General features: G+C 39.1%; 2 protein-coding genes across 3 annotated transcripts; both read left to right on the top strand.

Annotated features, from left to right (window-relative positions):
* Nucleotides 1-409: 409 nt before the first annotated feature.
* gpr157 (G protein-coupled receptor 157) lies at nucleotides 410-9,159 on the top strand. Its single transcript, XM_084721312.1, has 4 exons — nucleotides 410-1,008; nucleotides 4,313-4,526; nucleotides 5,952-6,146; nucleotides 8,469-9,159. Exons 1-4 carry the CDS (start codon nucleotides 632-634, stop codon nucleotides 8,688-8,690), a joined length of 1,008 nt encoding a protein of 335 aa, XP_084577438.1. The 5' UTR covers nucleotides 410-631; the 3' UTR covers nucleotides 8,691-9,159.
* A 6,068-nt stretch (nucleotides 9,160-15,227) lies between these two features.
* On the top strand, nucleotides 15,228-26,287 carry slc2a5 (solute carrier family 2 member 5). Of its 2 annotated transcripts, none has more exons than XM_084721313.1 (12): nucleotides 15,228-15,378; nucleotides 15,516-15,614; nucleotides 15,702-15,862; nucleotides 16,681-16,805; nucleotides 17,167-17,319; nucleotides 17,849-17,974; nucleotides 18,059-18,246; nucleotides 18,489-18,599; nucleotides 18,713-18,814; nucleotides 21,569-21,644; nucleotides 21,863-21,990; nucleotides 25,608-26,287. In XM_084721313.1, exons 1-12 carry the CDS (start codon nucleotides 15,334-15,336, stop codon nucleotides 25,830-25,832), a joined length of 1,539 nt encoding a protein of 512 aa, XP_084577439.1. In that variant the 5' UTR covers nucleotides 15,228-15,333; the 3' UTR covers nucleotides 25,833-26,287. The 2 variants fall into 2 exon arrangements, with proteins under 2 accessions (XP_084577439.1, XP_084577440.1); XM_084721314.1 differs by having other exon boundaries at nucleotides 15,339-15,378; nucleotides 15,811-15,862.
* The last annotated feature ends 439 nt before the right edge of the window (nucleotides 26,288-26,726 follow it).

Raw genomic sequence — 26,726 nt, forward strand, 5'->3', positions numbered from 1 at the left:
TACTGCTGCTTTAATGTATTCTTTTATTCTCCTCGTGCTATGATTCTTTTTGTTTACTTTTGTTATTTCTTTTACATTACTGTTTTATTGCCTTGCATTTACACAGCAAAGCACTTTTAATGTATTGACAAGCTTAAATAAGGAGTGTGGCAGCTGCTATGAAGTTCTATGGGCATTTTTTATTTTTTAATTTATATGTGAAAATCTCATTTAACGTTCTGTACTTGAATGCTACATGACCTGACTAGTGCAATGTGTTTAGCACTACAATGTTCATTTGTGACAAACTCGCCATAGCTTTACAAGGGTCAACCAAGTAAAGACCATTAGAGACTAAAATAGACCTATGAGTCTGCACACTATACCAGCTGACTGGCTTCTGCTTTTGGTTCCGGTTGGTGCAACGAGAAGAGGGACTAGAGGAGGCCGGGAGGGAGGGGTTAAAGACCGAGGGGAAAGTTTGTTTGGGTCCCTTTTAAACGATGTACGAAGTTTGTAAAGTTTTATGGCTCGACTGTTTCAAATGTCGCCTGGCGTTAAGGGGAGATAATGCGGGGAGATTTTGATAATTTCCTGATGTTGACAGCCACACTCGTATCCATGAGGTGACCGTATCTAAATACACTGAACGATGGCTAATGGAAATCAGACAGTTGTGTACTTGTCTGAGCAGATTATCGTGCTATTTTCGTGCACACTGTCGTTCCTGGGCTCCTCTCTCATCATCCTCACCTACATTATTTGGTCAGATTTGAGGACTACTCCAAGGAAGCTGCTGGTCTTCCTCTCGGTGTCCGACTGGCTGTCCGCCGTCTCCTACGCCTTCGGAGTCTGGAGAGTTTTCCACACAGACTCGCTCGACTGCGTCGTTCAGGGGTCGATATCCACTTTCGCCAACACTAGCTCCTTTTTCTGGACTGTGGCCATCGCTGTTTACCTGTATGTGTTCATCGTGAGGTCCAACCAAAGAGTTGCTGACAGCCTGGTGTTGTTTTTTCACCTTGTCAGGTAAGAGTGTCGAGTTGGTTGAATTTTTTTTTTTTTTCTCTTTCCTGTTTGGGCCAGCTTCAGTTGGATGCCGCGAATTTGTGACTCGAAGCATCTTGGGATATTTAGCTAGAAAGTTAACGACTGCGCATTATTTCAGTGTTTCGAGCAACCTGCTTCCTCAAATTTGAAAACAGCACAGGAGCTCATTTCAACTTAGTTTATGCCTTTAATATGTCTAGTTTGCTCGTATGAAAAAATAAAAACTAATTTAAAGACGATAAAGTTAGCCTCACTAGCTGCTCCAGCTATCGCAGCGTCAGGTGCTGGGTTTCCATGGTAACAGTGTGCAGCGTACCGTTCAGTCTCAAAGGAGATACTGACTGTCCAAATAAAAATGAAGGAGTTATCTGATCTATCTTCAGCTAAGAGAAATACAGATTTTTACGTGTGAAACTAGTGAACGCCTGCATGTGCCCATAAAACTACTGTTGCATAAGATAATTTGACCTTTATCTGGGTAGTTCTTTAAGCTTAATGTCTCAGAGGGCCACCTGATGTTACCATGACAACCTGACTCTCTAAAACTCCACCCCTGTTTATGAAATGTCCGAGATGGAGCTGCCAGGTGGGCCTCAGCAAAATGCTGATAAAATAAAGATATTGTATTATATAATTTGTGTATTATTATAAAATAATAGACATTAGCAAAATCTTATTCGGCATGCTCCTCTTTATAATTTTCTGCCAGTCAAAACATCATTCATGGTGTCAAAAGCTGTCAGCACTGACCTGGACCAGTCGGCGCCTGCCACAAGCTGCTATGCTCCTGAAATTTAGCTAGCTAGCTAGTACCAACTCACAACAACTGCATGTTTTTGAAATAGAAAAAAACATGATGAGCAAACCAACTGCTCAGTTGACAAAAACTCTGCTGTAATAATAAAAAAAAAATAATAATAATAAAAAAAATCCAAAGGACCCCTAGCTAAGACAAACAAGCAAATATGATGCAGTGTACTATGGATAAGGCTGTTAGGGACCCAGGTTGTTGGTCAAACTGCACATCACTATTTGTGGTATATTTGGCATGGACAACAAATGTGAAGGCTATTTAAATAGTATTTCTACTATGAGAATACTGGTCTGTTACCAAGAAAATGGCCTAAATGCTATATTAGAACTGAATGAGCACCAGTATAGAAACATTTACTTTTTATACCTGAATCTATTTATTATCACTTTCATCAGAAATAAAATTACACTCTGGTCCCATAATGACTAAATTATCTCTTACAAAGACACAATTATCTCTTATGTCTTTCTAAAAAGATTTAAACCTGTTTTTATGAGGCAAAATGAGGCCATTTCATTTGTACAGCACCTTTCAATAACAAGGCAATTAAAAGAGATTTATGTAAGATATAAAAAGTCATTCAGACAAAGTAGAAAACAACACGGGGCAATATAAAAAGACACATTATGTAAAAAGAGTAAAATGAAATGGAGAAATTGAATATAACCGAATAAATGGGAGAATTAAAATTTCAGTGTAATCACAATCCAAGATTTGGATGAATAATACTGAATTTGATTTAATAAAATACAGCGGCAGACAGGAATGTCTGAGCTAAACCCTTATTTAAATAACAGAGAGTTAGAGCAGACATCAAGTTTTCTGCAGAAACATGGTGTGTAGAAATTGAAGGCTCCTTCCACATGTTAAAGTCAAGCCATTCTTTGTTCTTTTACCTTTTCTGGAACACACCCTGCTTACAACTAACAGGAATCAAACATTCAGTTGTTTTTTTTATGTTGGTGAGTGAGCAACACTTGGAAATTTTCTGCAATTGCTTGTCTTTGTGCAGCTGATGAAATCAGATGACATGGATGTCGACTGACATCACCAGAGGAAACATTTAGGATTTAGTTCATTGACACTGAATTCTTGTTCCTCTTGTCAAGTCTAGTTCATGGAAATTGTTCTCACTTGGTGCAAAAGTAGACTTTAAAAAAAACGTTGATTCATTAGTACCTTAAGTAAAACTTCTAAATGAGATTAGTACAAATTATGTAACTAAATGCAGAAAGACTATATAACATTTGTTTTGACATCACATTCTCATTTTCGGCATGTTTGCTCTCATTTGTTTCACATCGGGTGTATTCTTGAGAGCATCCCATTTAGATGCTGTTAGACTATTGCATTAAGAGGAGAAAACATTTTTTAAATAATGAAGCAGGAAAATCCACTCTCTTAAATCATCACAAAGGTAGAGAAATGTTGACAATGACAACATCTAATAATCTTTAGTTTGCATGAGTCACATTTAAACAGATAAGATCGCTATAATTATTAGATCTTCACTGAGATGAGACGCCTGATGTATCACACAGTATTTGACTTTCATTTTATTGGTGCTAAAATGAAGGCACATTTTGTTATTTTTAAGCATAATTATTATCCTACGTGGAGAAGCTGCATGCTTTTTTATGTATAATTGTCCGCTACACCAACTACAAAAACCAGTTAAAGATCACAGCTGCACATCTGTTCAGGATGGGTTTTCTCCGGATTAAAATCTCCTCAAACAAGCGTTCACTGTTTAACAAGTATCTATTTGAAGGTTGCTTAAAGGTTTAGCAAACCACTTGTTTTAGACTCAACTTTCAATGCTCTAAATCAGCACATATGTTTGATCCTTTGTTGTCAGTTCTCCTCCTGCACATTAATGAGCTGTCCATGTTGATTGTGAAGATGTAAGGAGGGAGTTGATTCACTGTGCTGTATAATTGATCTATTTTTGGACACAAGAACATTTTCACCCCTGGGTATGCCTCACCGCAGTGTCTGTGGTTGTCATTCTAATTTTGTTTCTATGAATTCTCAAATGTTCCACTGAATTGAAGATCACACAATGGAGCCCTTCACCAAGGCGTGTATGCATAACAGAAAAACACACACACATAACAAGGCCTTAAGCACTGTGTTATAATCATCAGTTATGGACTGCCATGAAAATATAGTCTTCTTTTAGGTGGTGCTTTTATAGAAGACATAATGCTTCCAGGGAAAACATAGTGAGCATAGCTTCTTAAAATGTAGAAATAGTGGTTTTATTATGTACGGAGCTAAAGAAACACAACTGGTATGTCTCTGCACTGTGAACTACGTAACACAAACAGGCCTTAAGCACAAGATAATCTATCACATGCTGTCACATGACTTTGCAGTATTTGTGAGTGTTGTGCCTACCAAATATTTAAAGATGAACTTTTGAGGAAGTTGTGTTTAATCCTCTAAACTGTCTGTTTTGTGCTTAAGCTGGGGCGTTCCTCTGGCCATCACTGTTGCAGCCGTGTCCCTGAACAAGATTGGCTACGATGCATCAGAGGTGTCGGTGGGCTGGTGTTGGGTCAGGATTCATGCGTCTGACCGGGTACTGTGGATGCTGCTGACTGGAAAGATCTGGGAGTTCATGGCTTACCTCACCCTCCCTGTCCTCTACATTCTCATCAAGAGGCACATCCACATAGCGGTGAGAACCAAAACAGGTTTTTACTAGCTACATGCTAACTCTTATTACGAGTTGCAAAGGCAGCAACAGTGCAGTCATGTATTTTAATTGACTCATCCTAAGTCCCTCCCCTTCCCGCTCTGTGCTCCAATAAAAGTTGAGTGAGCTTCGTACCAGCGGACCTTCAGTCAGAGTGTTTTTGCCTCTGTCAACTTTATCCTTTCCTGTCATCTATGTCAAAAAGAAAATCAGATTTCAAAAATGGTAAAAGACCTTGCTGGGGTACCTGCAAGAGCAACTTATGGTCACATCTTAATTTGGCTAATGCTAGCAAAATGCTAGCTAATTTGTTAGCTAATCTACATTAAATGTTAGCTAGTCAGTTACGTCTGACAGCTAATGTTAGCAAAGAGTAATTTACATGACGCATTAGCTAGCTAGTTAGCCAGCATTTTGCTAACATTAGCTAATTTAAAATGTGATCATGTACAGTAGGCTTTATGTTGCTTTTACAGGTCCGCCAGCAACATCTGTTAACCATCTGTGAAGTTTGATTTTCTTATCAACACAGCATAATATAAGTACAGGAAACAGGAAAGGAGAACATTGCCTGAGGTTTCGCCGGATGCCAAGCTTGCTCAACTGTTATTGGAGCGCAGAGCTCCATTTAGGAGACTTAAGATGGGTAAATTCAAATTTAAAAGCACTCACACAGCATACACTATACCTCAGTCATCACTGTGCAAAGGTGAAATACAGAAAGAAAATTTTTTGATTTTTTTTATTCCCATTTGGGTTTGGATAAATACACATACTGATGAATAATAATGATACATGCATCAATGTCATGTCATGTCATTTTTAATCAAATGAACACCCCAAAGTCCTTAGGATTCATCATGTGGGCACTATTGGCATAAAATTTCATGGCAAGCCATCTACTACTACAAAATATTTTACTCAAAGTTTTCTAGCATGAAAGTCAGGGGATCATTTCAAAGTCAGTAGGATTCATCTTTTGAGGACCATGAATGTCTCTGGAAGTATAGAAATCCATCTAATAATTGTCGAAATATTTCAGTCTTGACCAAAGCAGTGGACCGACCAGTCAGCATCAACATAGCCTGTAGCCACCATGATGGTTTAAAACCTCTATCTCAAAAAGGCCATGGTCTCCGAATTTTATTGAACTCTTATCAACAAATTTAGGCAGTGTCATGGAAACAAAGCCCACATTAAAACAAAAACTCAACCTCCTTAGTAGAGGCAGTTGTTTGTTTTATGTCAGCGAGTGTGTCAGGACAGGTGTTGAAAATTAGCATCCACTACAAAACGATTAGAAAACTGTACAAGTTCACATATCTCATTCTCTTTGTTTTTATTCATATTTTTGATTTTCTGAGTCATGCTTTCATATATATATTTCAAACCTCTGTCTTGACGCAGCATGCTGCCCTGTCCGAGTATCGTCCCATCTTGGCCAACAGGCCTCAGTCACACTCCTTCTCCTCCATGGCTGATATGAAGCTAACACTCATTCCCATCATCTTCATCATCCTGCGCATCTGGAGCACAGTGCGCTTCATACTGCTGCTGGCCGGCTCTGCAGCCAGACAGAACCCAGTGCTGGTCACTCTACATGTGAGTTTAAAGTTTCTTTTAAACCGATGATGTCCTATATGAAAGATAATCCCATTTAATTTCAATATTTAATCTATGCTTTACTTCTCCTGCTTAATGCTACTTCATCCTTTCGATTGTGTGTGTGTGTATCTGAGTTGTTTTGTGTGTGACAGCAGTGAGTATATGTGCTGTTTATCTGGTGTGAAATTTGTAATGGTGTGATAGCATCCCGTCAAGCCTGTGAATCATCACACATTCGGAATGAAAAGCTTTCTGTGTTAACCGATGTTTATGAACATCTGAGTAGAGTAGCAGCATAGTAACTACTCAAAATCTCTTTTCACTCTAAATGAGTTTGAAATATAATAAAAGCTAATACCTTCCTGGACAGTTTTATTAAATCATATTGTCACTGTAAGTGTATGTATTTTTTATATAATATAATAATACAAACATTCGTGAGTCATTTAGTCATTTAAACAAATATGGCAGTCCAGTATTGACTGTCCACTTGTGATCGTCATTGGCTGACCTCATAATATAATGTGATCTCTTCATCAGATAATAATATGAATATGAGGTTTTGTTACATTTTCAACCCATTAAAGGTTAATTTTGGTATTTTCCAACCTGGACCGTGTTTTCCCATGTTTTTGTGTCTAAGTGACTAATGTGGACAACAATTTTTGCAGTCTCTCCAGTGTTGAAAAAGAGTACTGCAGTCGGCAGAAGCAAAACTAAGCTACATTGTAATCCCTCCAGGCAATTGTGCACCGTCAGAGTATGTCCACTAAAACGGTTTGTTTTGCTACTGACTCACTGGCTCAGATTCTTATTGTTAAGTGTGGATTGCTAAAGAGAATAATACGTTTTCTTGGTCTGGTTTGGTCGAAATAAATGCTTAATTTACTGCATTAGATGTGAAAACATTGGGAGAGGAGCGAGAGGGAGGCAGGACATCAGAGAAGCAGCGAGAGAAATGGCAGGTACAGCCACCTCTGTGAATATAGGGCTTATTTTGACCGAGCAACCTGAGTTGGTGGTTGTTGGGACAGTGAAAAGATGTAAGTTTGAGTGAGTTTTGAATTTGAATAAAGTTTGTCTCAGATCTTGTCCTAACTGCATGCTAGCAGCATAACATCACACGCTCTCTGTCCACTCTGAATCTGTTCAAATATGCAGTTCTGTGACAGAGGATGATGATTGATGATGATGTTTAACTGACTTTATCAATGGTTTCATCATGTTGCCCAGGCTGCACAGTATCTGTTCACTCTCTGTCTGTCTCTGTCTGACTGCAGAGAGTCAGAGTCTGCATCACACTCATCAAAATGATGATGAAGAAGGTGAATTTGAACATTTATCTGTCAGTGGCTGGTAGATGTTCACATTTTAATAAGTTAATTTCTTATCTTGTGACACCAGTCAGCTCTAAAACAAACTGGAGATGTAACAACTCTAGTAAAAGGTGGGTGGGTACTTGCTCCCACGTTTGTACTATTTAAACTGAAAGCACAAGTTTTATATTGTTACCTTTGTATTGTTTCCTACTGGAAATGACGTACATTACAGCCAACAGCAATCAGCTTCGTATCCTTGAGGCACATTTACCTTGATAAGCAGCTCCCTGCTGATCTGCCTACAGGCTACTATCACCTTATTTAGGTTTCTCTTGTTGTATAAGAAAGTATCATATAGATAACTCCTCATCTTAACTCCGTGAATCAGCTGTTTTGCAGGGCTTCCAACAGAAACGACAGGAATAAATAGAAATGTGCATGTGACAAAAGTTCTGTTCAAAACTCCCACCACATCGCGTTGCACTGTTTTGCTCACGACCTGTTAGGACATTCTCAAAAAGAATGACGCTCATCTCGTATGCAGTTGGGACAAGATGTTAGGATGATAAAATTACTGTTTCTTTAAAGGCAGTCTGGTTAGTTTGGCGAGCATTAAAGCAGCTGTTTCTGGTTAACGTATCTTTCTCTTTGACAAAAGGTCTATCTCTGCAGGGATTCTTTCCATGATGTTGTGGCATTTAGACTAACAATCTGAGCCTGTCAAAGGCAAAAACAAGCATTTTTAGTGGACTTATTTTGACAGTGAACATAGAGATTACGTTGTACCTTTGTTTCTCTTCTGCCGGCTGCAGTGCTCTCCTTCAATACTGGAGCAATATCAAATATTGTTGTCCCCAGTAGTCGCTTAGACACAAAAACATGGGGCCATAGGATTCAGGCTGTAAAATACCAATGTTACCCTTTATAGGACAATGTATCCCCAAAAAAATAATCTACTACTGCCACACTTCCCTTAAGGACTTTAATTTGTACCCAACAGGGAATAGGCAACACCTCGCAGGGAGCAGCCAACTGCATCATGTTTGTATTGCTCACTCGGCCAATCCGCACACGCCTCTGCACGGCGCTCTGCTGCTGCTCAAAGCCTCGAGCGGAGGAGCAGCACTCACATGAGGCCCCTCAGAGGCTGCGCCCTGGACAGGACCCGTCCACACAAAGAGATGAAGAAGATGGCACCAGTCGAGTCCAGACCGATAGATGATACTTGATTCTGTGGATGTGAAGCCAGAGTCAGGCTGACGTGAAAGCATCGCTGAACGTTGAGCGTCCTTACAGGAAGTGCCGGCAGAGAGGGTCGGAGATGCTGCATCTGCGTCAACATGCCTGCACTTTGTGTGTCAAGGTTGATGCTTCCTGACTCTGTACTGTTCAGTGTTTCAGACTGAATATGTTGTATATAAATACTGTAGTTTCATTTCACTTTAAGTTGTTCTTTGGACAAGTTTTCTGGTTAAATTTTGGACAGTCGTCCACTCGGTGAAAGGTTTAGCAGCTTTATTTATGATGTGTACTGTGTGGATTCACTTACATTCTGAGCTTATCATCACTGTGAAATGAATATTCTGTTTCCACTGAGTATTCAAGCGTTATAATTGTAGGGAAAAATACTCATGTTTTGGTGCCTGTTTGCGTTAAGTTAATAACTAATAAAAAACTGTATGGCATTCTCACTTTATGTGATTAACGTACTGTAAATTTGTTTGAACTTTTTGAACTGTTACTGGAGTTTCACAGAAAGCCTTAAATAATGACCCACCCAAAATCGTATCTTTGGTCGGTTTGATTTCACGTCAGTTAGAGCTGATTCACAGCAGAAAAAACAACAACATAATCTTCAGTTCATTTATCTGCAGTTGATCTGTGTCCTCAGTCATTGTTTTGCTGAATATGGCTACATTAAATACACATAATACATGTTACAGAGCTTTGAGAAGGGAAACAGCACAACATGGAATTTCGGTGAATCAGCTAGTCTCTCTAGTGGATGAATTGCATAGAAGAAAATGATGGTGCAGGAACGTGTATTTATCTCTGTGTCAATAAAAACATGAGGACTTTTATCGGTCATAAGATGTATGGTGGCTGAATGCATCTTCAAAACCAATGGTTGCAATCTGCCATAAAATGTTTTGATTTTTGTGTTTACTTTTATAAGAGTTTCCTAGTTTACTAAGTAATTTTCCTATCTAAGTTTAACCTAGCAAGCTACGTCACAACTTGGTGCATCAAAATTTACCAGAATGCAGGAAACAAAGTATTTGATGCTCAAAATGTCTGAGGGGAGGACCAGACCAGACCTCCACTTTCTATGTTTTCCACCCAGTGTTGTTAACATTTTACAGCCATCTTTCAAGCAAGATTTTTATTTTTTAATTTTGGGTAGATCTCAACTTTTTTCTGCTATATAACTTTTATAGAAAATAATTTTCCAATGTATGTCCAATGTAAAGGTTTGTGTGCAGGAAAATTGATTTTTTTTTTTTTTTTTAAACAATCTCTTTAAAAACACGATAAATAAAACTGAGATACGGCACAGTTTTCTATCAGTGTTACAACCTGAGGTACAATAATACCAGAATTAAAAAGAATATATGGTATATAATATGGTATTTATTGTGATATTAAAAAACAGACCACTTGAAAAAATGTCCTTAATTAATGAATAAATCTGATGTGTACAGCGTTGTTGTTCATATAAATAGGTTTTTCCTTTTAACTTAAAGTCCTTCTGCATTCCTTCTTTAATAAAAGAAAAGAAAAGAAATCAGCCATGACCTAAATATGCAAAAAGGTACAAAAAACTGGCATGAGTTATCATGTAATAATGAATCTTTGAATTATGTATGTACAATTTTAAAACAAAAACACTGCAGCAGTTGATACCAGTCCTTCCTTTTATAAGAAATAATAAAAGATATACCCGTGTAATATCACAGTAAATAATGTCGTAGTACAGTAGTACATTAAAATACAAAACATTCTCTTATGATGCTCATATCAGATATTAATTTCTTTGATGTCTTTGTCTTTCATTACTCAACCTTTTCATTGTTGCTTCACTCCATCGTTGCAACATTTTAGCGCGACATTGTTCGGTCATTGTGGTCAGGTTGCATGACCTGTCATCATCATCACATGTCATCCTTCCTCCTTGAAACCCGGGCCTCACTTCTCCTTTGACCCCCTGCTGTTGTTGGCTCCCGTTTGTCCGACTGAGCTGCAGGCCAAAGGCATACCAACGAGGAGCCTGAACCCACTGACCCTCGCAGGACTGACCTGGTTTACCACTTCCTATAGTTGCCTCAGCTCTTTAAAATATTGTCTAAGATGCATTAAGCCTTAATGAGCCTGCCACAGAGATGAAGAGCTAGATTCAAATAAGATTCATTACTGTGGTGATTGTTAGTAAAGGTGAGGAAGGAGAAATTCCACCATGTTGACAGCCAATTATCTCTTATCCTCAAGCCTGACTCTCACAAAGGGCAAGTGCTTATTTAGGAAGTCCTGTATGCTCTCTGCTGGTCTGTTTGATGAATTGGCAAAGCAGAAGTAGATGATAATATGCCTTTACATTGGGTCCGACCTTTAATCATAAACCCCATTTCCAAAAATGTTGGGCTGCTGCGTAAAATGTAAATAAAAACATAATACAACAAGTCCTGCATGCAGGTTTTCATTTTTAGACCCATTAATTTAGTTCTGCAGACAATAAAGTATTACATTGACGTCAGTGAGAGTGATTAAGCATGATAAAATATTCTGCTTGTGATCAGTGCATCATAGTGATTTTGTAAATTGGTGAGTAATATTGGTCTCTTATAGCCTGAGAAAAGAAAGAGTCATCTGGCCTAAATGCACCAGATGCTTTCCTCACACCGTCTCTGACTCCGCCCACTGGCTGCTGAGCCAGGAGGAAACACTTGATATCGGTCATCAAGAAAATGTCTGTGTCCATTTTGGCAGCATTTAAAAGAAAACTTGTGGAGATACAGATGTTAATTGATTTGATGTGTTGAGGAAATTTCAGCTCTGTAGGATGTACAGTTGATTTTTAAAAGAGTTAGAAAAATTATTACCAAATTTCATGCATAAACTTGAGTCATGATCCGAGATCATGCAACGTAATTTTCATACAAATTCATGCAGCCTATTATGAGACATAAAGCTTTTGCATTTGTGACGCCCCCTAGAGGTGAAACACAATGTCCTTTAATATGTAAGCTTAGTGAACACTTCTGAACATGTCTCAATTTTCATGTTTATATCTCAGTGCATTTATGAGGTATTACAGATTTGATTTGAAAGGCTTGAGAAATCCAAATGGACTGACAAATCAAAATTCCTTTGATAACTTTAGATCAGCAAAGTCTGTAGATGATGCTGACTCATTTTCAATTAATGTTTTTTATCTCATATATATATATTTTTTTAATCAAATAGTAAAGACTTTTGATCTCGTAAGTTTAACCTTTTATCTCAGAATAATGACTTTTTATCTCATTATTTTGGTGTTTTTAATCTCATAACTGTGACTTTTTATCTCACAATAATTACTTTTTTTAATCTCATAATAATTACTTTTTATATAAGTTTGAAACTCCGAGTTCGGTGTGATAAATGTGATGATGTCTTTAACTGTTTTTCTATGTTTCTGGCTGATGGCAGCTCTGATCTCGAACACACTCTGTAATGGAATATTGAGTGACGCTCTTGTTTTTGGTTTACAATATTATTATCTGACTGACACAGTCTACCTGGGATTTAGGCTACCAGTAATACCTTTTGGCACTAGATACAGTAGCTTAAATGACCTTGGGTTATTGGCATACTGTACTTTCCTGAAACGATAACGGCCTGTCTCCATAAAGCCTGGTGCTCTCTTTTGTGGAGTTAAATTAAGGCCCTGGTGAAGGTACATTACTGTGCAGTTTTTACACTCTGTGTTGATTAAATGTTGTAAAACAACTAGTGTACCTGCAAGATAACATCACCGCATAATCCATCTTCACAAAGATAACTGTCTGTTCAAGCCTCATTACGTCTGCTAGCCGGTAAGCACTGTGCCTCAGAGCAGTTAATGAGGGTTTGACCAGGAGGCAACTGAATAAACCAAGTAAACACTACAACACCATACCAACACTGTACTGAAGAACAGATTCTGGTGCAGCCTGACTGTGTTTATAATATAAATGTAGGGTAACATGCTCACCGGTAGAGGATTTGCAAATCCTTGCATTTTGTTTTTGTTCATGTTTTACAGAATGTCCCACTCTTATGAGGGCCGTTAGTTCTCATATATCATTTCCAGAAACTTTTAACTGTTTATACTGAAAATATTAAAAACATAAATAGACAGTTTTTATGAGTTTACATACAATCTAATTTTATCTGCGGTCTAGATTAATGTGAAACAGTGCAGAGTTCATCCTCTCAGGACCATCAGTAACACTGACAGAGCACAGGAGAGCACGTCTGGGAAAATGGAGGAAGTGAGCGCTGTTTATGCTGATGACATCCAAAACAGCCAGTGAACACTTTTATGTCCTTGAGGACGGCAGAGGCCACACAGACGACCGACACTTACTGTATTTCCTGCAGGAATTAATCCATTGTGTGGCTTCTGAGATTTGGCTGACATTGAAGTAACTGGAGCCTGTGGAAAACACTTAAGGAAGAGGTTTCTGCTCTCTCCTCTGCTGGCCGTCTGCCCACTTAATTCATTAAGTTAAAGAGTACCAGAGGGCCGTACTACACTGCACGGGGTGACCATTCACCAGTCAGTCAAGTTAATGGAAGTCATTTTTTTCACAACACACGCCGCTCATTTGGCTGCGTCAGTGCTTCTCAGAGCCAATTCTCAAACACACTGTCCACCAAAGGTAATGGCAACAAGGTCAGATCTGTGGCAGAACACTTTAATTAGAGGTGACAGGACAGATTTTACACATGTAATAGAAAACATCACATTTTAAATTCCTAAATGTTCCACCTCACACCGTCTGTTATGATTATATCATTTCTCATTGATGTCAAAAGTCACGGTCTCCCTTTGTTTTACAACAGCAATATGTCAAGATTGTGTCATCATCTCAAAGTCATCTTATGGGCACATTCTCCTAATGTGGATGCTGCGAACTGGCTCCATCATGGTACAACAGACCCCACTTCCCAGACCTTTTCAGCTTGAGACCCCAAAAGATAAATCTGGTGTCTCTCAGGGACCAAAACTTACAAAACTACATAATGAAAAGAACACAACAAACCATGAAGGCCCATATTTCCAATCATGCCTAGAACTGGACTGAATTGTTTGTTAAATTTGCTGTTTTTATGTTCCAAGATGCAAATGGTAAATCTCAAATTCAAGCCTGCTTCTAATAAACCCATTACCGTCTGCAGTTGAGGTAAATAAACTTTAATTTACTCAATATTTTTACTCAGTAGATTTAATTTATACCCATTAAGACCCAATAAAAATGGCCCGTGGCCAATTTTGGGTTACAACCCTAGCAAACACTGTATTATTTTGGTAACTTTTTAGCTAATTAACAAGCGATGTATCCATGTAATGTAACCACTTCTTAACTTTTTAGCTAACTTTTAAGTTAACTAGCAAGCAATGCTGACAGGGCTCAATTTGATTTTTTCATTATTTATTTTCATTTTAGAAAGTAACCATCCTCACATTTATTAGATCCTATTTAATTTTGGCTTTTATCAATAAACTTGGATTAACTAAATGGAGATTTATTAAAGAGATTTAATTTTGACATAATTTTGGTATTTTTAAATTTGGATTTACTCATTTTAAACCTGGTTTTGCTAAATTCATATCAAAGATTAAATTAATCTTTTTGGTGAAAGCCAGGTTAAGCTTTTGATGGATATAAAGTAATTTATTTTTAAATGCTGCTGGAAAGACTTTCCTGCTAGAAGAGTCTATATTTGTCTGCGTAGACCACTGTTAAACTGTTTTGCAATACATATGTGGCTTTCCAAAATGACTTTTTTGTTAAAGTCATGCAGCCTGTCCTGCTTTACTTAACACTACATCTTTTGTGATATTTTGCTCTGAGCATACACAGTACTGACTTATAATTGTTCCTATTTGCCGCCAGCAAATCAAAGATATACATGTTAGCCTTGTTTTTGCAGTGAGGTGTCCCTGAAGCAAATAACATCCAGTTTTAAGCGCAAACAGCCTCAAGGCTGCCGTATTGACAAACAGGCTCAGAGAGATAAGAGATCAGAGGCAACACAGCACATGACAAACTGAAGACAAAGCAAACATAAAAAGAGATTTACAGCTGTGGCGTTTCTGCAGAAAATTAGTCTATTTGGTAATTGGTGTGAGATAAACTGTCTTCAGCGTGAGAACAGATTAATTCTTCAAACTGTACAAAGATCCACACCGAAGTCTTTGTGTGTGATTTCAGCATTGTGTCATTATTTTGTAATAACACCTCCTCCATAATCCAGCCTGCAGGTGGATAAGCAATAAAGACACTCGTGTGGCGTTATCATTTTGATGATAACACAACGCCAGCCTTTAATGACAGCTGTAGATTCCATCAATTGAACCAATTTAGTTGAAGTTGCAGTGCAATAAAAGTATCAGATATCAACATTCAGCCGAGGGCAGCGTTTAATATCTTGAGTGTGTTGCATACAAACCTTCCTGAAGCTGAGAGCACAGTCAGCAACATGAAAATGATAACCGAAGCCAAGCTGTAAACCTCTGCTATGCTCTCTAATCTCATGTCCAAAGGGCAGGCAGGACCCAGTGGTGCATGTAATGACAAAGTGAGCTGTTATTATTGTAGAAAGTGAGTCCAAACACAGCCATGGCGGAGACTGAGGAGTTGGGGCGGCCTGTGGAGAGGAGAGGGGTGAGTTTACACGCCAGGTGTGGTTATCACATTGATGTTTGTTTTGTCTCATCTGTGACAGCGTGCAAACAGTGTAAGCATGATGGATGGTGTTTGTGTTGTAAAATGAGGCTTCATATGATGTCCCCCCCTGACAGAGATTAACTGTGGTCCTGGCTCTGGCAACACTCATATCTGCATTTGGTTCTTCATTCCAGTATGGTTATAATGTGGCTGTGGTCAACTCTCCATCACCGGTAACACAAGCGAACAAACAAAATATTTACTGTAACACACAGTGACATGATGATGTGTTTCTCTCAGTCTTGTCCTGCTCTCTTCAGTTCATGCAGCAGTTCTATAACACCACCTACGTGGAGCGTTACGGCAGACCGATGGAGGACAACTTCCTAACTCTGTTGTGGTCTCTCTCTGTGTCCATGTACCCGCTAGGAGGTTTCTTTGGCTCTCTGATGGTGGCCCCTCTGGTCAACAAACTAGGGAGGTAATACTGCATGTTTAAGGGTCAGCTCACCCCGCAATCAAAAATATTTTCCTCTGGCCTGTGGTGCTGTTTATCCATCTGGATTGTTTTGGTGAGCTGTCGAGTTTTTGAGGTATCGACTGTAGAGATGTCTGTCTTCTCTCAAATATAATGGAACTAGATGGCACTCAGTTTGTGGTGCTCAAAGCGCCAAAAAATACTCAACAGCAATGTCTCTTTGTAGAAATCATGACCCAGTTACTCAACATGATCCGCAGACTTTGTTGTAAGTAGTTCCATGTAAGTACTTTCTTTCTACTAAAACACACCCGGCAACTACATCATCATGCAGAAGGAAGCGAGCAACTACTCATGGACAACTCAGCCAAGACAACAACATTAATGTTGTCACAATGCCAAGTTGTCATGAGTATGAACCTCTCATCCACAAGTAGATGCACACTTCCTTCCTCCTTGGTAATAATAAATTAGTTCCTACATGAAACTGCTCACAACAAGGTCTCTGGATTACTTTGAGTAACCAGGTCATGAATTCTGGAAAGAGGCAGCTGTAGAGTTTTTTTTAAATTGTATTTGTTGGCACTTTAAGCACCACAAACTAATTCCACTATATTTGGAAGAAGGCAGACGTCCCTATGGCTGAGATCTCCAAAACTTGGCAAATTACACCAAAACTATCTAGATGGATAAATAGAACTACAGGTAATGTAGGAAAAATGTGTATTTTTGATTTTAATATCCCTTTAAAACACAATAAAACTGCTACACAAACTGTCTACTTGTTCATCTAAAATGACATAAATTCCACCCTGCGGCAGGAAGGGCACCCTCCTCTTCAACAACATCTTCTCCATTGTCCCCGCTGTGATGATGGGAACCAGCGAGATTGCTAAATCCTATGAGATCATCATTGTGGCGAGGTTTATAGTGGGCATCTGTGCAGGTCAGATACGTCCAACTCTTCACAGAATCAATATTGATATGAGCCATGCAGGAGTACTGGTGTAGGAAGCCAAACAATGTACTGTTGTGAACAATGAAATGTATTTTAGCCACCTAAAAAAACTATTTGAGGCAATTTAAAGTGTTGTAAACATTAGAAATATAGAGCACACTAAACTGATATTGATTTTTTTCAGGTGGCTAAAATACGTGTTGCTGCTGCCCCTGTCCACAGCAGTACATTGCTTCGTTTCCTGCACCAGTACTCCTGCTGCTTCTCCAAACTGGGGGCATGCATTGATGGGTATTACCTCTGCAGAAAAACCAAACTATACCTTTAAGTTTTCTTTTCTTGTCTGCAGGGCTCTCATCCAATGTGGTGCCCATGTATCTGGGAGAACTCTCTCCAAAAAACCTGAGGGGAGCCCTTGGCATCGTACCACAACTCTTCATCACCATTGGCATCCTCAGTGCGCAAGTGCTGGGCATCAGAAACATACTGGGCAACAGCACAGGTAAATGTTAGACAGTCACTCCCCTCCTGCAGGAAGCAGTGGCCTATCAGGACCAAAACTTCATGCCACAAGTGCAGCGGGCCTCCCACAGACACACCCACTGAAATTAACATATGCCCACACCATTTGAGTCAATACATTACATTAACACACATCTTCTTTGGATTACTACCTTGTACAAATATTCCTAGCATACTGTGAACTTCTGCACATTCCCTGGAGAATACTTTGCACATTCCTGCACAAAATTATACTGTATATTTTTATGATATTTTCTATATTTTATTGTCAATTTTCTATTTACTACTTATGTTTCTTGACTTGTTCTATCTGCCCTTAATTTTTCTACTTACTAGGTTAATTGTTGTGCATCAAAAGCACCGAGGCAAACTCCTTGTATGTGTAAACTTACTGAACAATAAACCAGGTTCTGATGCTCAATTTTAAGCACATCCTTGACAACTGTTTTGTGGGGCTTTTTAGGTCAATTCATGGATAAAAGTGGTGTCTTTGCTTCTTCTGTGTTCAGGTTGGCCCCTCATGCTGGGTTTGACTGGAATTCCTGCCGTGATAGAGCTCCTGCTGCTGCCATTCTTCCCAGAGAGCCCCAGGTACATGCTCATCCAGAGAGGAGATGAGAAGACAGCAAAGAAAGGTAGGAAAACACAAAGAGCTGGTGAATAAAAACAGGCGATAGAAACTGTCTATTATGGTACTCTGTATGTTCTGTCACCCTCAGCTCTGCAGCGTCTGCGTGGCTGGGACAACGTGGATGCGGAGCTGTTGGAGATGCGTCTGGAGGACCAGTCGGAGAAGGCCGAGGGCCACCTGTCTGTGCTCAGCCTGCTGTCCCAGCGCTCGCTTCGCTGGCAGCTCATCTCCATCATCATCATGAACATGGGCCAGCAGCTGTCGGGGGTCAACGCGGTGAGTCATGCTAGCTGTCCTTGTCTCTGACCAACACTGACTCTGTTTCAGATAAAACACCAGATCAGGCGTATTGTTTAAACAACGTGTCTTTGAATCCTGTGGATCAAGCAGGACACAAAATGGGAACTTTTTTCACTCATTTGGCTTCATCTTCAGTCATTTTAACTACATTACCCACGTATGTTTTTAACTCCTGCCATTCTTGGATAATTGTAAAGCATTTTTCTCTCCTTCCTCAGATCTACTACTATGCAGACAGCATTTATGCCACTGCAGGAGTGAAGCAGAATGATATCCAGTATGTCACTGTGGGAACAGGTGCAGTGAATGTCTTCATGACCATAGCTGCTGTAGGTATCTTGTTAACAACTAAAGAGGGGAGGAGCAGAAATCCACCATCTGTTGTTTTGATCACATCAGCAGGCGATGATTTGTTCTGAACAGTGAATGTGTTTTTTACCAGGTCTTCATCGTGGAGGCCTCGGGTCGACGGCTGCTCCTCCTCTGTGGTTTTGGGATCTGCTGTGGAGCCTGTGTGCTGCTCACTGTCGCTCTCAACTTCCAGGTACCATGTGAAAGCTCCAGTGTGATTCACACACCCCAACATGTTACTCTGCTGCCCTCTTGTGGTTCAACATACAAAAAAGGATCTGCTGTTTGTCAGCCTTGAAATCAGGGGCCATATTCAAAAACTCTCAGAGAAAACATCAAGAGGGCTCTTAACTCTGCCTAAAAACTTCAAACAAGGAGTGATAACCATGGAGTGATTTAGGAAAACTCTCAGAGCAACTTTGAGCATGGAAGGGACAGAAACTTTTACCTTAGTGAGGAGGTCTAGTTGATCCAGTTGCTAGATATGACACACGTTTTTTAAAGAGTGTGATTGGTTGATCCAAAAAAGAAAAAAAGGAAGAAGAAAATAGACTCTTATAATAATGTGCATTGAATAGACAATGAAATTAATAGTCTCTATTTTTTTTAGAATATCATCACTAGAAGCTACTCTTTATATTGGGAGACTTTGAATACATACACACATTTTAAGGTTTTCCTCCTTCTATTATAGTTTACTAGGTCCTGACAGCACTCAAATGATTTATTTTTTATTTTAATTTGGGTGAGCAAGCATCACTATATTTCTTGAAGTCTATTTAATTACAGTTGACATCATTAAATCTGGATTTAATCATTATAAACTTGGTTTTACTAAAGACTGATTAGAACTAATCTTAGATTTAATTCATCCTTGTTGGTGTAACCCAGTCTATGACGTTAAAGTAGCAGCCTTTACCTTTAATTTACATTTACCACTAATGGTCTGCAACCCAGAGATCAGCAAACACTTGTTAAAGGGGAGTTTTCCTTCAGTCTGGTTTTCAAACAAACTATCCACAAGGTGACTGGTTAAGTGAGTTGAAAATATTTTATTTTTAGGCCATAAAAGTGTTAACAGTGACAGAGGAGATGGACCCAAGCACAGAGACACACAGGAGACGAAGCAGTTTCACTTCAAAGCCTTTGTTCAGGATAATAGCATGTCAAGACCAAAAACACAGCTCTTCAAACAGAAGGTGAGCCAAGACAAAAACTCTGGCAGGAACTCTGAAGTGAAGTCATTACAGTGAACCACAGAGTGAAGGAAGGGAGAGGTCTAATGTACTCCCATAGGCTGATGAGTTGATTGAACAGGGCTGGTTGAGTGCTCATTGCAGGCAGCTGCAAACGTCCAGCTCACGTCCAGGGAGGCAGACAGGGACCTCTGGTGGAACTGGAGGATACCACAGGGGTTTGTACCAGCAAGCATGGAAAAAGTTAGTTGATTGCCTCATCTGTACTGTATGTTCAGCATTACTGTCCTGCCGCATTGGGAGAATGTGTAACTATGAGTCACCCACCATGGATTTGAACCACCTCAAACACCTTTAAAGACTCTGCTCACACACGACAAAAACATTTTTTTTATTTACATTTTGTGTTAAGTAGTCATGCAGATGGTTTTTGTTTCAGTTGCTCAGATTTTTAGATATCAGGCTCTGTGATTCATGCTGCCACCCCAATACAAGGATGTGAAAGGATTTGTGTTTGTGGTGCCCACAGTATGGAAAAAAAAAGGTTTTAAATAATTCAGGTCAATATGAGCAGTTACTCACCCAAACCATAGAAAATTCTTTTATGTTTTGGGTGTGTAATGGCTCAGTAACACAAGGTGGGGACTTAATTCAAAAGTAAACTCACAGCAACAACCAGTAAAGTAAATCAAAGTTTACTCGGATTTACTTAAGGCAGAGATCTGCAACATGCAAAGAGACAGAACAGGCAACGGAGCAGGAAAAAAAACAAAAAACAAAACAGAGGCACCAAGAAACAGAGCAGGGCAGAGCAGCGCCCTGACCCTGGGAAAGTATGTATACTGATAAAAGAATTGAAAGTATTTGTGCAGGTGTGTGGGGAGATCGTGGGTTCATCTATTCTACACGTGGGTGTTCTTGTGTTTACATTTTTGAAAGATAACAAAAAAACACACCATCCTCCAAAACCCATGAGACACTAAGTATCACTCCATAAAAGTATTGTTTAAACACTCTGAGCAATAAAATATAACACATCTTAAAGCTCATCATGAACACACAAATGACCTCCCAACTTGGGAAAAGGGATCATCCGAGGGTTCAAGGGTTTGGCCTTAAGGGGGACAGGTGATGGTAAAAAAAAAGTGGGAATTCACTTATTACTGCTAAAAGACAGGAAGGGATTGGCTGGAGGACATCAGTAAACCAAAGACTAAACTGGCAGACTGGCTAGAGGGAAAAAAAAGTCCAGGAATTAGCTGTCGCCATGACTGAGAGAACCATCTCTTCACATGTGAAAGTCAGCACTTTAACCTCATGGTCACTGTTTCGTTAAACTCCAGTGTGCCGGAGTACAAAATCAAAGCGGCAGCCATATAATTTACCGTAATGTTTATGTGTTATACATTTAGAGCTTGGTCTGGAAAATAAAACGCTGACTTGACGTTTGTATTTGCTGGGGTCATGAGAACTTTGAGACATAAAAACAGAGTCACCCACCGCTAAAGTATGAGAAACACTGACCATTAGACTGAACCACAAAACCAGCGCTGCCCCCCTCGAACCCTGTAATTCAAAATCCTTGGGCGGGCATCAATCTATCACAAGTTTAAAAGCAAATGCACAATTTAAAGGAAAAACATGGACTCCCACACAGAAATTAAAGAGATTTTTATTATGTATTTGCTCTTGTTTGAAAGCATCGGTCCGACTGGTTTACAATAACAACAGCTGTTGTTTTGTGTTGACAGGAGAGCGTGACGTGGATGCCCTACGTCAGCATCATCTGTGTCATCATCTACGTCATAGGACATGCCATCGGACCCAGTGAGTCTGCCCCCGCCAGTGGTTATTAACACACAAGCTGATTACAACAGGGCGCTCCATTAGCTGAAGTGTTGTTTGGATGGAAGCAGACATGTAATGATATATGTTGTAAATCTGCACTGGGTTGTTTGAGACATGAGCATCCTCACTGTGACCCTGAAGACTGATGATGTGTCTTGAGTGTTTTGGTTGTGGTTAACCACATCTGTGCTCTCCAGGTCCTATTCCTTATGTGGTGACCACTGAGATGTTCAGGCAGTCTGCCAGGCCCGCCGCCTTCATGGTCGCAGGCTCCGTCCACTGGCTCTCCAACTTCACTGTTGGCCTCGTCTTCCCCTTCCTAGAGGTCAGTTACACAATTTCTAGGAACTCTTTCATCAGGGGAATGAAAGTTTATTATTCTGATATGTAATTAGTTACAGATGTTTTTGAAGTGTAAACAGAAAGGCAGTTCAAGTCACATCCTGATTATAATATGATAATTTATAGTTATATGTTTACCTCCACCGAGGAGTCTGTTTGTCAGCAGGATTACGGAAAAACTACTTGCCAAATTTACAGGATACTAGGTGGAAGGAAGGGTGTAGGATGGGTCAGGGAAGAGATTATTATTTGGAGCTCGTCGGAATCAGGGGTCAGACAAATTATTTGTCACTTTCAGTATCACTGCGAAATACAGTGCTCCACACTAACTTTTAAAAATCTTTGCCAGGCTTGCATCTGAAAATATGGTTGCCATTTTTATTCCCCTTATATTTTGAGTAATTAAGATATTGTGCAGTTATACATCAGCTTAATAATGAAAGCATGATATGAAAGAATGCTTATAAGCTTCTTTGACACTTCTTCGACAGTTCGCCCCAAAATCAAAAGTATATATTATACTGTGTGTTGCATTTTGGAGGAATCTGTTGTAGAAAGTGGGCAAATCCTGTGCAGCTCCATGCGCCCAAAAATAAATAAATAAACAAATAAATACAAAAATCATGTCTCGGTTGCTCAAAAATAATCTACAAACCTTGTTGTAGGCAATTTAATGTAGGAACTAGTTTCTTTCTGCAGTAGAATCTACTGGAACTTCTTTAGAATCTCTGGGAACAACTTTCTGTCTAATAGACAGAAAATTGTTGCTACATAAATTCCTACTGCTCACAGCAAGGTCTGTGAATTATCTTCAGGTGCCTGTGTGAAAGACATCAACACATGTACAGCATGGTCTGGTTCAGACCGAAACACCAATATGTGAATATCACTACTGCAACAAATGTTAAAATGTATTTATTTTGGATGCATGTTTTGCTGTTTGCTGTCTCTGTTTTTATGTGGTAAAAAAAAAAAATGATTGATTGCATTTTTCACTGTTGCTGGCAAGCCCTGGCAAGATGAACATCTGGCCTTGACAGAGGACTACTCTCTCCGAGTGCCCTAGTTTGAATTACTTTACTTCAATATGTCTGCCTTAAGATTTAATTCAACCCAACAAAAGAATGTTTTAATTCCTGAACGCTGCACAGCAAAAGCAACATTTAGGGCACAGACCCTCGTTGAGCGTTAAACTCACAATATGAAACAACGACATTGTTAGAGGGGCTGCAACAACCAATCAAAAATGAGTCAAATCACAAACAAATGAATAAATACACTGTCAATTACTGATACTAAACATATGTAAAAAGGAAAAATGAGAAATGAGAGCGTCGGACCGCCACCACTCATTCAGTCGTCATCTCCATGAGATTGATCGGCAGCCAACAGACTGTCACTACGCTTCCAACCAAGAAATAGTCCGGCACATAACCCCTTGTAAAACTGACAAATTGACATTTTTACATGTTTTTAGTACAGATTGAATTTATTGGTTAATTACTGAACTTCAGAGGTGCTGGTAGGATGATTTTTGTTACCTTAGGATGAAGCCATTCTAACAGTTCCCCTTATTTCAAGTCTTTATGCTAAGCTAAGCTAACTGTCTGCTGGCTGTAGCTTCATATTTAACAGATTTGAGAGATGTTCTCATCTAACTTGTATCAAGACAGAAAGAAGAATATCCCCCAAAATGGCTAACTATTCCTTTAGGCTCCATTTACAAGAAGGACATTGAAAATACTGAATACACAATGATTCATATTTAATTTCAGGAATAACTGGTGTACAAAAGACTGCTTCAGTCTAATGTTATTAAATTGTGGAGCCCTGAATCTCTGGTTGGATGGTAACAATTTGTATTCACTGTTCAGGACATGGTTGTGGGCAGACACAATGTTGTTGGTCAGCCTTAATATATCATTATGGTAGGCTGATTCATTCAATTCAAGTTTCTCCCGAGGCCGACCTACAATCTTTGAGCAAATTTACATTTAGTGGAGCAGTTTTGAAGTTTTAAAGTAGTGGACAAACACTTGCAGTATGTAGTACTGCAGTGTTGTATAATCACTGAAGTAAAATATTCACCCCAAAATACTTAAGGCAGCAGAGAAAATAAATTCTTTAATTTCTCTTTTTGCAGACAAATTCAATGTGGTCTTCAACAGAGGATACCAGTAAATGTAGAACAACTCATTTTATATATTACCAATCTGGAAATACTTTTCACAGCCTTATGAAAAACTAATTCTACTTAAACTGCACTTACTTTGAAATTTAACTCGACAAGCAACAGTATTCTTAAATCCACACATGACAAAGATTGAGAGTTGTTTTCAAGCTCTCTAGTTGCACTCCACTCAGAAATGTGTTTTGCTTATTGTTATTGCACTTAACAGTTTGACCTTGGATGGGCAGTATGTGCAGAATGTATATACTAGAAAGCTGTTTTCACATTTATCTGCTGGAGGAGGAACGTCTCTCTGCGCTCAACTTAGAACTGAGCTAAATGTGTATGTTGAGCGGATTTCGTGGCATTGCAGCTGGTTTGGAAGCCCGTCATAGTGTGTTTAAAAATATCTGACCACACCTGACAGACAATATCAACACGAAGTTGATAAATGGCTTTCAATTTTTATGGTAGAGTCTCGACTTGTTGCATAGACACAGAGACAAACTGTGTTCACCAGCAATGGTTTTCAGAACTGTTTCCTCACCCGTGTAATAATATCCTTTATACAATCATGTCAGTTTTTAATGCAGTGCTGTCTGAGGGGTCAAAGGTCACAGGCATTCAATCTTTTTTTTTCAGCCTTGCTCCAGCTGTGCAGAAATGCCTCCAAATTCTTTGATTGAGATGATGGGTGGTTGATGGTGAAATCCCTAAATTCTTTGGATTTTTTTGTTGACAAATATTGGACTATTTGCTCACATTGTTTTTCACGAAGTGGTGAATGTCGCCACATCCTCACTTGTGAACGACTGAACCTTTCAAGGATGCCCCGTTAATACCGGATCACGATGCTATCACCTGTTATTAATTTACCTGTTTACCTGAAGAATGTTCCAAACAGGCGATTCACAACTTTCCCAGTCTTTTGTTGCTCCTGTCCAAACTTCTTTCGAACCTGCTGCAGACATCAAATTCAGAATTAGAGTATAATTACAAAAAACATTTGAACATGAAATATTTTGTTGTTGTTGTTTTTTTTAAAAAAAAACAACTATTTTCAACTGCATCAAGGTCAAATCACTGCATCCTGTTTTTATTTGCGTTTAACACACAGTCTCAGCTTTTTTGGAACCGGGGTTTGTTGCACAAGAGTCATTTGTCCTTGTTTATTTGAAGCAATGTTGTCATTGTGTTTTGTTTAATGGACTGAGCAGCGTAATGTTTACTTCCTCTCGAGTCTTTAAACCAAAAAGCAAACAAGAGAGGAATTTGTTTGAGTAACAGCAACTTAAAAAAGAGGTTTCGCTTTACCTCACCTTGGCTGCTGTTTACGTCCAACCAACTGTTTTTCTGTCCAACATATTTACAACGTTTCATCTTGAGGACACTCTGATCACATTTCCTCTCTCCCTCTCTTCTCCCTCCAGAGAGGTCTGGGCTCCTACAGCTTCATCATTTTCTCCTTCATCTGTCTGGTCACGCTGGTCTACATCTGGCTGGTGGTCCCAGAGACCAAGAACAAGACCTTCCTGGAGATCTGCCAGATGTTTGCCAAGAGGAACAAAGTGGAGATCAAACTTGGTGATGGAGATCTGCCACTGAAAGAGAGCAAAGAAAGCCTGGAGGATGCAGTGAGGGTCACAGCCTTCTGAAGAAAAATGAGAGCATTCAGAGGAGAGGAAGTCCTCGCTCTGGGGGAGAGTAGTAATGGACTGGAAGTGTTTTAATTTAGGTTCTATTTTTATTTTATGAGGGATCTTTACACAGTCTCTTTTTGTATTGTTCAATGTAAAGGAATTTGGGAATTTATAACGATCAAGAAATCTTATTAATGTAAAATACAAGTGTTATTTGTTCAATTCAATTAAACATGAGTTCCTCTAACCTGAAGTCTTTTTAGTTCAATGAATGCACTGTACAGAATTTAGTCAAGTCTTTAAATTAAGTTTCTAAATAAATATGACCAGCATATAGCAGACATCCCAGCATGCACTGTTTGAGACTCTGAGACCCTTCTTTTTTATGGTTTAAAGAAAACATAATGAAACTTTGCTGTGTCTCTAAAACAATTTAAGTTCAGTCATGGTTTGGACTGGGTCGCATTCAAAAAAATGTATGATATCAATACCAATACCCTTAAAATAATACCAATACCAGTAAAGTACTTCAATCAATACCTTTTGTTAAATACTTGCAATGTTTGGCTATGAGCAAAACCATATAAATAGTCATTTTTTCTGGGTACCAAAAAGATTAAATGTAGGTATTGCTTGACTTGAGAAGTTTGGATACCAACTGGTACTGGGTCATTTCAACTGATACCTTAAAGGTATTGAGTATCAATACCAATACCTATGGTTGTTTGTTTTTCCAATAATGAAAACACTGTGAACAGCGATGAAGGTTAGTCTCCACCCCATTACACTTGATATTTAATAAATTCACTGGGAGCAGTTTCACATATCGACTTTGTGCCAATGTTTGGATAAAACCCAAGCTGGCAGGCTGGCATAAACAATGTAGAGCCACCATGTTACAGGGGGCCA

The sequence above is a fragment of the Lutjanus erythropterus genome, chromosome 6 (genome assembly GCF_056507025.1).
Source record: "Lutjanus erythropterus isolate fLutEry1 chromosome 6, fLutEry1.hap2, whole genome shotgun sequence".
NCBI lineage: Eukaryota > Metazoa > Chordata > Actinopteri > Lutjaniformes > Lutjanidae > Lutjanus > Lutjanus erythropterus.

Coding starts and splice junctions, on each gene's coding strand:
- gpr157 (XM_084721312.1), top strand. CDS start 632: ATGGCTAATGGAAATCAGACAGTTGTGTACTTGTCTGAGCAGATTATC. Junction 1,009..4,312: donor TTGTTTTTTCACCTTGTCAG/GTAAGAGTGTCG, acceptor TTTGTGCTTAAG/CTGGGGCGTTCCTCTGGCCA. Junction 6,147..8,468: donor CAGTGCTGGTCACTCTACAT/GTGAGTTTAAAG, acceptor TGTACCCAACAG/GGAATAGGCAACACCTCGCA.
- slc2a5 (XM_084721313.1), top strand. CDS start 15,334: ATGGCGGAGACTGAGGAGTTGGGGCGGCCTGTGGAGAGGAGAGGG. Junction 16,806..17,166: donor TATAGTGGGCATCTGTGCAG/GTCAGATACGTC, acceptor TCTTGTCTGCAG/GGCTCTCATCCAATGTGGTG. Junction 18,815..21,568: donor CTGTCGCTCTCAACTTCCAG/GTACCATGTGAA, acceptor TTGTGTTGACAG/GAGAGCGTGACGTGGATGCC.